The 12,430-nt window shown below is 35.8% G+C and overlaps 1 protein-coding gene across 5 annotated transcripts in view; it reads right to left on the reverse strand.

Moving 5' to 3' along the window:
• Positions 1-12,430, reverse strand: part of CDH10 (cadherin 10) — a 118,875-nt gene that overhangs the window by 25,009 nt on the left and 81,436 nt on the right. For all 5 annotated transcript variants that reach the window (XM_054815392.1, XM_054815391.1, XM_054815393.1 and 2 more), the window contains 2 exons: positions 4,496-4,615; positions 3,722-3,889 (listed from right to left, as the gene is read on the reverse strand). In XM_054815392.1, coding sequence (XP_054671367.1) covers positions 3,722-3,889; positions 4,496-4,615 — 288 coding nt within the window. The remainder of the gene's footprint in view (positions 1-3,721; positions 3,890-4,495; positions 4,616-12,430) is intronic.

Genomic DNA, 12,430 nt, shown 5'->3' on the forward strand with positions numbered 1-12,430 from the left:
AAACCCCAACCTATTATGCATTGGGATGCTTGAGACTTTCATTCTACAGAACTAGTCTTTTCTGTTCTGCTATGTTATATTTTGTCAAACCTAAACAATAATAAAAATAAAAATGCAGCAAAAATTCAAAAAAATAAACACACCCACATATAGTTTGCAATTAAATGTTGAATGAAAAATATTGAAATTTAATTTCTTCATAATTTTACTTAGGCAGCTTTTGATATGGAACTGATATACAGCAGCAGAATTAATACTTTATGGCCACATACCTGCCACATTGTGTTTATACAAATTTATTTTTACTCAGTTACATTTTGGTGTTTCAATTGAGTGGTTTATCTTGCATTTGCTCTGTCATTTTCATTACCTTTCTCTAATACTTCAATCTGCGTACTTCGCTATGTTAATATGTAATCTCTTTGTAATCACCTAATGGTCAAAAAAGCAGAAGAAAAAATAGTGTCTGCTTCCTTTTAGTATTCATTCAGTTCTATGTGAGATTATGGTGAAAGACCACTTCCCTCCCCCCCAGTTAATATTTATATGTTATAATTAGTTTTATGGTGCATCAACTATTCCCCGCATTTTTTTTGGAGTGCTTAAAACTGCATCCCCAAGCTATGCCTTGTAGACACTACTTTGACTCCCACTGCAATACCCAACTCATTTAGTGTGCAAAGTGGTAAGAGCTCATATCTTGAATTGCAAATAAGGTAGTGGAAACAGACAGTGAAAATAACCCGAAAACTATAATCTGAAAGAGAATTTCATGTCTAACCTATCCATTTATAGAAATCTCCACCATAGCATGATACACTTCATTTTACTATTTTTGTCACTGAAGACATTTAAGTCATTGCCTAAGTATGGGATGTAGTGCAGCATTAGACACTGCATCAGAACACAAAGTACACCAAACTAGAATTATTCTTGCAAAACTCTGCTGTCAATCCTTTTTCTCTCATTTCTCCTCTTCCTCAAGGAAAGTGATTTACTGTTGGCATTTACTCCAATGAGTGACGTTCTTTCATTTGTCTGTCAGGAATAAAAGTGGGAGGATCAAGGAAAGGAAAAGCTTTTCCATATATTACGAAGAGTGGAAATCAGCTGGAAGATTAACGTCTACACACTTGTGTCTGGAAATACCTCAGTCAGTCATAAAGAATGAAAAAGCAATCTTATTTATGTTTACTCTTCTTCCCATTTACTCTTGAATAGGCATATAATGTAAAGGTAAATATTTTTATAGAGCAATACAGACTAGAGTCTCACAGGAGACATGGGCTGCCATAACTCAGATGCACTGAGTTTCAGTCAGACTCCGGCTCCTAAGTCCGCCTGACTTTTTCCATTCATCATTGGTCAACACCATCTCCTTACTTCTGACAACACTTGGAAACACTACAGTTGAAACAGAGATCCAATATCTAAGGTCTTTGGTGGCCTTTCTGTGCACAACCTTGATAACATTTTAAATTTTATCATGTTCCTCAGAAGAACAGCCGCTGCTACCTATATGGGTTTCAGGAGATCTTTAAGAGGAGAAAAATATTCTGAAGAATCCTTGCTCTGTAATCTAAACAACAGAGGAATTAATGGTTCTTCTGGGGGTTTTTGGAGAAAGTATGGTAAAATACAACAATTTGTATAATTTTCTACAATTCTAATATGAGTTTATTGTGGGAGTTTAACCTGTTATGAAACATTTTATTGAAATATATAGCCATAATATGCTGAGTCCTGTGAAAACATAATGGACATTTTAATATTTTTCTTGGTAATTTATAAATCTGATATGAACATGATTGTCTCATGAACCTAATGCACATCTGATTTTTATTAATGGAACAGAATAAGAATAATTTAACTTAATCAGTATCAGTTCCAGTAGTCTCGCTGAACTCTGTTAAAATCAGGAATCATTATAATGTCTATTTGTATTTTGAGATTAGATATAAAGATTTTTTTTAAAAGTCAATAGCTATTTATACTTTCATATATCTAGTTAAATGAGTCAGCTTTATAAATGTTTTAGTTTTCATTTTCAGTGAAACTTACATTTATATCTAGCAAAGCTATCGGCAGAAAGTAGAGAGAAAAACAAAACAACAGTGAAAAAACTCTCCATGAGAGTAAAGCTAAAAGTTTCTTTAAAGCAAAGGTCACCTCTGATTTAAACTGATATTAATACAAAAATGCAGAGATATTTCTGCGATACTACATCAGATCCTCATCTGACTCAAATATGATGTTGGACTGCCAGATAAGTCATGTAAAAATGGTCTAGAAAGTTGATTCCATCATTCTAAGTATTAACTTAATGCACTATCTAAGAAACAAGGGGAAAAAAAACCCACAAAGAAAAGCATATATATGCATGTTTGATGCTTATATTCTGTCGTAAATTTAACTGTTGAAAGTAACTTTTCCATAAAGCTTTGAACATGACACCTCTTTGAATAGTCTTCCTCAACAGGTCCAGAGAGGACTAATACAGCATTCCTCACCTACACAGCACTGCGATTACCATAATCCTCTATATACAAATGGAAACAAGAAAAATAATAAATCAAAAAGTTGTGCAAATACAAAGAACATAAAATGACAAAATTAACAATAAATTCTGTCCAGAATAGGGCCTGTGTGTAAATGCACAACTCTAAGCATTCAATTATTCATGATTTTTCTATTTTGAGTGTGTATATGAAATTGCATGCTGATAAACATCTTAGCTAACACATACATATTAACTACAATATTAAATTGAACACAATTATGTACTCCTTTTATGCCATAAAGAGCATGTTAAAATCAGAATCATTTGAAGCTGATTTTGTTATTTTGAGCCTGAAGGCTGATCATCAGCCATATCAGTAGAGTTACGCAGAAGAAAAAATGGCTGGTGAGGATACGCTAAATTATTTAGCTATTAAGTATGTCCAAACTCTCTTGTAAATATTACAACTTCAGTATATGCAAAAGGCTTCAAATGTATTTAAAATGCTTAATCTTTACAAGTTTGATGTTACATAGTTTAATATTTCTATGTTAAACACTACACAGGTTGATATTTCCATATATAGAAACTAAGAATGTTTTTATATTTTAGTTTGAGGATACAAAGTCTTGATAGCTGTACTAAAAGAAGTTAAAAAGCATTATAAAAAGCTTTGCTAAACTTAAGCTGTAAAAGAAAAAAGTTAAATGCCATTTACTTTGGGAATTTTTGTATTAGGTTTTGTAGCACTGTAACTGAAAAAGTACAAATCTACTTGATTCCCTTCAAGTAATTTATTTTCCACATTCTTCATGATTAAATATTTAAGCAGATACTACAATTCAAACATTTCTGCATATCTAGAATTACTGCATGTTTTATTTTTCAGTGGGGGAATATGTAGGATTTAAGCAATAGGTAAGGGAAAAGAAAAACATTGCTCTAATGCTCTTATGAATCCACCTACCACCCCCTCCCATAGTAGAGGAAAGTATTCCAGGTTTGTTGCAGTTATATTTGACCATGTAACTGTTTTCCTAACAAGAAAATGCTGTAACATTTAATATGCTGCTTTAATAATAGTGACTAAATCAGTACATAAGCCTTTTGTTCATGTGTGCCCCATAATCTAGATTTACTCTAAATTAAACCAGATGGTGATTGCTTAACTCTTTAGTTTCAAGCTCTTACAGTGCAAGGCAACTATTAAATGCAGCTTACTCTGGGGGAATCGGGGTGGATTGTCGTTGACATCAGTCAAAGTGATGTTCACCGTGGTGGTCCCTGATAATCCACCCATCTGGCCTCCCATGTCCTTTGCCTGGATAACTACTTGGTACTGCTCCCTGTTCTCTCTATTCATGTTCGGCAAAGCAGTCCTGATGATGCCTTAAATAAATAAAGGAAAAAAATAATTATTAATAATGTCTTTATTTTTGATGTGCAGCAATCTGCTGCATCTTTCTTTTTATTATTAGTCTGTGAAATGTATTTCTAAAACATTCATTTAATGTTTTAAAGTACAAATTTCTGTTCATAAGCTTTATAAATAGTCTTCAGTACAGGCTATTTCTTTGTTGAACAAACTGTAGTTCTACATCACAGGTCCCTTTCCAGTTTACATTTCATGCTAAAAATGATTCAAGGTATTTATGCACAAGGTTTATGAGTAGAAAGAACACCTTTTATTAGTCCAAGTAGAACCATTAAGAAAAAACCAACATTTTCTAGGACACAAACCTTTATTCTTGCCTTTACTAGAAATGTTGTTACTTAGATCCTTAAGCTATCAATAGTACCACTGTAAAGTTACTTATACTTCATAGTGTCAGGTGTAATAATTCCAGGCTTTTATACTTATTATAAAGGTTATAAATTATGAGGTGAAAAAACCAAGAAATATTATTTCATTTCAGTTAGATTTTAAAATCATTTTTTAGGTGATCTAATATTTTACAGTTTATGGTAAATGGAAATAATGATAATTTTCCTGACCTGTTTCTGGTTCCACAGAGAAATATGGCTGTCCCTGAAGTATGCTGTAAATTACTCTGGCACTGTTTCCATATGAAGGGTCATCAGCATCAGTAGCTGTAACTTGCACCACAGAAGTACCTGAAAAATCAAAGTCAACTTATTTTCACATGGTACTAGCTGGAGGCCCAAGAACATAAATTTCCATTCAAGCAGACCACAAAGAAAGTTTCAGTTAATGTCGATTGGAGTTTTCAAATATATTTATGATCTTATAGTCAGCTATGGGTACATTCTTCCCTATTTCAGGATCTCATTCTACATAAATTGAGTCTAAACTTCCCTAATCCCACAAGCGTGATTAAGATCTAATTAGCAAAGGTAAACAATAGCTATGGTTGAGCTGAATTTTTATCCTTACCCAGCTACAATCATTTCATATTTATGTACTCACGTCCTCTTTTCAGAAGACTTATTTGTTTTTATTACAATAAATATCTGCTTTCCATTACCTAGAACAGGGGTGGGGGTTTTGTGCCATGATGTCAACCTGATATGAAATTACACATGCAGGAACATGGCAGAAAAAGATGATTAAATAGGTCATTGAAACCTGGGAAAAACTAGTCATCAGTTCTCCTTACATTCTAAGTGTTAATATAGATACTACCAGAAGAAATATTGCCATATGGACTTTGAAATATGCTGATTATTTAGACTCCAGAAAATTTTCTAACCTTAAAGACCATATCTAAATTTTAGTGGAATATATCAGTCCTCCAAAACGCGAAATGCTTACCATTGCCTCTGCCATTTCTTGCTGAATCAAAATAGTTTCTACATCCTGTTCAACTCTTCCACCAGAGAAATAAATATCAACAAGGATCTCCCCTATTGTACCTCCATAAAGTGCAGATAAGATTTTAAGTATATAGGAAAGAAGTAAAAAAAACAAGGAAAAGAAAATAAATCATCATATGCACGTGACTGGTTAGCCATGGGCTATTCTGAGGATCAGAGGGCTTTCATCTGAATTCTTTCCCTCCACCAAACACTGCCAAATATTGTGAAATAAAGCACCTGTAAATCCAAGGCACTTGGCACAACTATTTATTCCTTCTTATAGTTTGACTACATTACATATTTATTCTAACATACCTAGAAAGGCAAATAGAAGTAAATGCTAAGCTTCCTGAGTTTGTTCGGGATTTCACCAGATGACGACAAATCTGCTTTTGATAATTGTTCAATCATGTGAAGAATTGCGCCAACATCAGTGGAATGAGCATGTGCTTAACAGCTGAATCAGAGATGGTTTCTCAAGAATATTCAGTTTTCAACTGTTTTAGAGCAGAACCACTTGTTTCAGTGAGTCCCTAAAAGTTCTCACATCTCATAAAGAAGGCATAATAGGCAAGTTCCTGGTTATATTATTACTGATATTAAAATTGAATGAATCACTGATTTACAGAACAAAGCCTCGAACACAAAATAAAATTTAAAAAAATAAAAAATTGGTACACAAGTATAATGAAAAAAATAAGATAAAGATTTTGAATACTTTCCACTGTTCTAACGATTGCTTTAGTGATCTTCTAGACTAGGGCTGAAACTGAAAATCTGAACATCTTTTAAATATAAGAATATAGGTGTCATAGAGCTATCCTAAAAAATTTCTCTGTTTCCAATTCACAAATATCGCATATCTCCAGCCACACTGAACTCCAATTGTAGTCTATATAACTATTCTGTTAAAAGATACAGAGGCCCTTTTGTTGAATACATTTAAGTTCTGAGGAGTATTGCCTTGATTCTGAAATGCACTTTTTGGACCATCCTACTACGTGGCAAACTGCAGTGCTAGTATGTATAATTGCTCCTAAAGAATATTTGCTCTGAATTAGCAAAGAGGTGTTGTGTAAAAGAACGATAAGAACAAATCATGATCAGGAACTTAAGTGCTGTGAGTTAAAAAAAAAAAAAAAAAGCAATAGAAAAAAATGAAACCACCAAGTACACTGATCAATGTGTCAACGTAGCATTATCCAAGTAAAGTTTACAAATCCTCCATTTTATATCCATAGAAACAGAGAACAGTCATCATCAAGGCATCTATCACAACAGCACTATGTATTAATCAGAAAAGTCTACATTGCAAACCCATGAAAGGTGATATTTTGTCTCTGTCACAGATAGTTATTTCTCATTTCTAATTTTCAAATTTCCTTCATATGTTCAAACTAGCAGTGTTTATTTATATGTCAATTGTATGAGATTTTTATTTCATTTTAGTTTAGAAAACATGCAGAATTGACTTTGAAGGATATTTTGGAAGAAAACTGAAGGACATGTTTAATAGCTTTAAAATAAATTTTTTAAAAATCCATTCACAATATAATAGTATGTGTCTAATAGTTACTGCTGCCTCGATTATGAGTGTCATAATGTACATATAATATATTAATTAGTACTATTTTAATACACATACACATGAAACAGAACAAATCATATCAGCTGTCCTTCTATCTAGCTCCAATGAGCATGGCTGCATACACACCCAATAAAATCTATCATACACTTCTGACAACAGTAGATTTGATCCTGTTCCTTTTAAAGTCTGTGGGAAGAGACTTGGGCTCCTTAGTTTCATCACTATGACACAGTGCAATTTACTCTGTGGGTTGTGCCCAGGGTAACGTACACCCCATTACCCAAAAGCAGTTAGGAAGAACTATACTTTTTAATGTTGCCTCAGCTCTGGCTTTTGCTGGCGAGACACTGGCAGGAAAAGTGCAAGGGCACGGCGACACTTCTGCCTGCCATTCGCGATGCAGAAGTCACCACTTTGATCTTGACCCTTGCTCAGAAGAGGAAGAGGACATGATCTCTAGGTTTCTGCCAAGGGATCAGTGATTCCTATGAAAAACTTGGCAGAAACCATGCAAAGAAGCGAACAGGAGGAGTATATCAGCATATCAGCATATCAGTTATGTTGTGCACATCAGCTGTCAAACCATCAGCTGTTTTTGCTTTGCTTCAGTTCACTGACGTCACTGAAGACCACTGATCTCAATACTACCAATATATTTTTTGCTCTGGTCTGAAACCAGGACCAGAAATCCGAAGGCATTGAAGATGATTGGTCCTGCCAGGGTTTAAAAACTACAGTGTAGGTGTGGTTTGGTGAGCACTAGTTGGTCTGGGCCTCCCTCTGTCTTCTACATCGGCACAGATTGCTTCTGATGAAGCTGGTAAGAGCCTTTGGCCTTCAGGATCTAAAGCCTAATCTGAACTCTATAGGAGTGCACAAAGGAGACAGTAATAATATACTGGAGAATATGGCACCAGCTATGTTTTCAGTAACACCTATGAATTCTGTAATTTTCTCCTTGTATACTTGCAAATTTTATTATATAATAAACTAGAATTATACAGCGGTGAGCTAGGCCCAGAAACAGTCATTTATCAGATTATTGTAGTTCTCAGAAGGCATATTTTAGCATAATTTTAATTATAAAGTTTGAATCTCCCTAGGGTCTGGTACTATAATAGTAATTAATATATTTGGCCTTTTTAATATGTTCCTTGCAAGCATCTTCAAACATCATACAAGTATTAATGACTTTGACCTCACAATGCATTTATGATGTAGACATGTTAGATAAGAATCACTGAAGATAATTAACTAGGAAAAATAATCCACAGAATATCCATTGTAGAGTTGAATTTGAAACTTATATTTCCTTTTCCGTACTCCGAACTGAGTTATGTGATATTTAACTGGAGCAAGTACCCTTCATAGTAAATTATCCATATAAATAACAAGTTGAATTAATAGAAATTTTCTGCTCTTTCTAGCGGAAAAGAGAGGAAATAATGACACATGTTCTCGCCTGAAATAAACTATTTAATGCAGCAGAATAACAGAGAAGAAGTGGAAAGGGCTGCATATTCAGAGAAGTCGGTGTGATAAAGGTCTTTGGCTACATGGTACTCCTGTAACTTGGAAAACAATAACCTGGAAACAAGCATGTCACTGGATATTTCCAGTTCTTTTAAGATGTCCCTTTTGAAGAAAAAAAAAAAAAAAAGAAACTTGGGACATTTGTTTTTGGGTTTCTTGTGGTTGTGCTGGGGTTTTTTTCCCTCTTTTTTGTCCTCTCTCCTTATGGCAGGATTTGTGTGCAGAGTGAAATTGGAGTTTATAAAAAAATCTAAAAATTTGCATTTTCAAAATCTGTCATTATTGAAATAATGACATTGTAAGCCAGAAGATGCAAAAGGGTTTGGTGAGAGAACTGTTTAAAAAAAAAAAAAAATATTAAAAAAATCTTGAAAAAAAAGAATGAAGTATTATAATATAAATGCTATGGCAGAGAGGACTAAGCATTAGCAATTGATGGAACAGCACTAATGAGGGAGTGTACAAAAAGTCTAGGCACAAAGCTAAGCAATAGTAGCTTTAAATGCTGTCTGAAGAGAAAGACAAAAAGATGACCACAGGTAGAGATGATAGGCTAACTGTAGGACACCCAAGCTGTAGTTCACATGTAAACCCAGAGGGAGGTTACATCTTATGAAGCTTACATTGATATCCCTAATTCAGAAGCAGAAAAGATCATCTACAGAGCATGACAGATAGTAGAAATAGCGCTGAACGTACAGGATGAAATAGGTATAAGCAATGATTAGCAAATATATAGGCTACAGCAGAAGAATAGAGAAAATCAGCAAATAAAAGAAGGGATGTGATGATTAAAAAAAAGCCTAAATAGCAGAAAGTTCTGAAAGATACCAATAGGCAAAATCCACAGGAAAAGCTGTGTAGAGGAAAACAGACTCATCTGCAGTTCTGAAAAGAAACCTTCGAATGAACAGAAATAGGTGAATATGATGGACAGAACAGAAGACTGTAGTCAAAACCGTAAGAATATTCTGAGTCATAAACTTTGAAAGCAAGGAAAGAAAAAAAGTGAAAGAAGAGAAAATATCTGGTAATCCATACAAAGACTTCAGGAGAACAAGATTTCTTCTAGGATATTGACCCAGCTTCAAGATCCTGAAGTTGGCCCATTTATCTCTGCCTTTACTATGATTAATGAGCAGCAGAAGAAAAATGAACAAGACAACAAAGAACTGATGGGCCTGTGTCAAGACACTGCATTTGGTAATAGAAATAGCCACATTCTCAAGTACCCATCTGGCTAATACCACAGCCTGAGGAAGAAATCAAAACTGCTGTTTCTGGTCTGAAAGAGGCTGGCGTACGTCTACATCATTATTTGATACCTTAAGAATGGGGGCAGAGGGAGTGAAGACTTAATAGTCTTTTTCTTACCTCCTGGCCCACTTTGTCGTACCTTATAGTAAATGACATTTTAGGATGGAGCAAACCCTGCACTCCAAGGGGTGCACAGATTTCAATTATTTCAAGCTGATACTTCTTGCACATTTTTGCTACTTGTGCACTTCTTTTGATGCTTTTGGTGAAGAAAGCAGGATATTAGGCAATAACAGCCTTCATTTATGAATTAGTAAAATACTATTGGTGATTAAGAGTTTACCAATTTACTCAGTTATTAAGTAAAAGAGTTATGGTGGTATACTGATGAACGATATATGTAACCTTGTGGAAAACTTAAAATATATGAAGATAAACCAAATAGCTCTGAACTCTAGCTGCTATCTACATTGTACAGTGTAGTTCAAAAAGCAATGAGGCATATGAGGAAACTTACATAGTATGGTATGCTACCACATCTGTCTTCTTTCTAGTATTTAGATGAGTGCATATAGAGTTAATATGAACATCTCATCCCTGTGGTTGCAGTACAGATGTGTACAAATAGACAACATAGTTGACTATTTTTTGACACTTCTTAAAATAGAGATAAGATTTAGCCAATCCGTTTGAAACAGTGGTATTCAGTAATGGCATTGAGAGTGCAGGCAGCCGATGATAGCAGAGGTCTTGAGAATGCAGTCCCAGAATAACATACCAGAGGCCCCAAAGGTATAAATACAAGTTGCAAGTTACTGGTCATATTACAGACTGACTTAGATTTAAAGTATAAAAAAGAAAAAAGAGAACAAATATCTAACATCTATGAAACATCACTTGTGTGGTGAAAATACAGAGAAGATAACTAGAGGATATAAAAGACGATGACAACTTCTGCAAGAATTGGAACCAATGAAAAAAAGAATTGTTCCAGTGCTGTCTCCCCCCATAAAAGGCACAACATCTGACCAATACTACCATTTATCTGCAGCAGGTCCTCTTTCACCTTTGGCAGTGAAAGAGCCATGCCTTTTCATTTGCTATTCACCCCATTTTGCTATTACTACTCACCAATCATACTTATATATTAAAAAATCTTTCTTTTTATAGTTGATATAAATAAATTGTAATTTTAAAAGGCAGTGTTTGTGTATGTGTATGTGTATGTGCCTGTCTAGTGCTCCAACCTTCCCACCTGATAAAGTGATTGATAGTAAACTATCAAACTTGGATGCACGGAGAGTAGCAGGAGTGCATCTATAAACATATAGATACATTTTTAGTTAATAATTCTGTCATAGAATCGTAGAATCATAGAATATCTCAAGTTGGAAGAGACCCATAAGGATCATCAAGTCCAACTCCCTGCTCCTCGCAGGACTACCTAAAACTAAACTATATGATTAAGAGTGTTGTCCAGATGCTCCTTGAACTCTGACAGGCTTGGTGCCGTGACCACTTCCCTGGGGAAACTGTTCCAGTGACCAACCATCATCTCAGTGAAGAACCTTTAGTTCCTAATGTCCAATCTGAACTTCCTCTGATGCAGCTTCATTCAATTTCTTTGTGTGCTGTTGCTGGTCACCAGAGAGAGGAGATCAGGACCTCCCCCTCCACTGCCCCTGTTGTGGAAGTTGTAGACTGCTGTGAAGTCACCCCTCAGCCTTCTCTTCTCCAAGCTGAATAAGCCAAGTGACCTCAGCTGCTCTTCATATGTCCTGCCCTCAAGACCTTTCAACATCTTGACCACCCTCCTCTGGACACACTCTAACAGTGTGATGTCCTTCTTATATTTAGGTGCCCAAAACTGCACACAGTACTCAAGATGAGACCGCAACAGTGCAGTGTAGAGTGGGACAATCATCTCCCTCGGCTAGGTAGCTATGCTGTGCTTGATGCACCCCAGGACACGGTTGGCCCTTTTAGCTGCAGGGCACACTGTTGACTCATATGCAACTTGCCATTAACCCAAACCCCCAGATGTCTTTCTACGGGACTGGTCTCCAGCCTCTTGTCCCCCAATTTATATGTATAACTAGGATTACCCCATCCCAGGTGGGGAACCCTGCACTCATTCTTGTTAAATTTCATATAGTTGGTGATTGTCCAGCTCTCTAGTCAATCCAGATCTCTCTATAAGGGCTTTCTACTCTCAAGGAAGTCCACAGCTCCTCCTAGTTTAGTATTGTCAGCTTCCTTTGGTCAACTAGATGGGTGACCTTTTCATAAAAGATAATTAAGTTGGTTAACCAGGGCTTTCCCCTCATGAACCCATGCTGGCTATGACCAAGGACTGCATTGTCTCTCAATAAGTCCCAGAATAACTTCCTCCATAATTTTACCAGGCACTGCAGTGAGACTGACAGGCCTGTAATTACCCAGGGTCTTCTTTCTTACCCTTCTTGAAAATTGAGACAACATTTGCCAGATTCCAGTTGACTGGGATGTCTCCAGACTCCCAGGACCATTGCAAAATAATGGAGAGAGGTCTCATGATGACATCAGCCAGCTCTTTCAGTACCCTGGGATGAATCCCATTGGGCCCCATAGACTTATGCACATCCAGATGGAGCAGCAAGTGTCGAATAAGTTCAGAGTTGGCTGGGAGTTTATCATTCCCCCAGTCACAGTCTTCCAACACAGGGCTCCAGAGGTCCCAGAGTGCATCATTGGTG

This window comes from Grus americana, chromosome 2 (genome assembly GCF_028858705.1).
Source record: "Grus americana isolate bGruAme1 chromosome 2, bGruAme1.mat, whole genome shotgun sequence".
NCBI lineage: Eukaryota > Metazoa > Chordata > Aves > Gruiformes > Gruidae > Grus > Grus americana.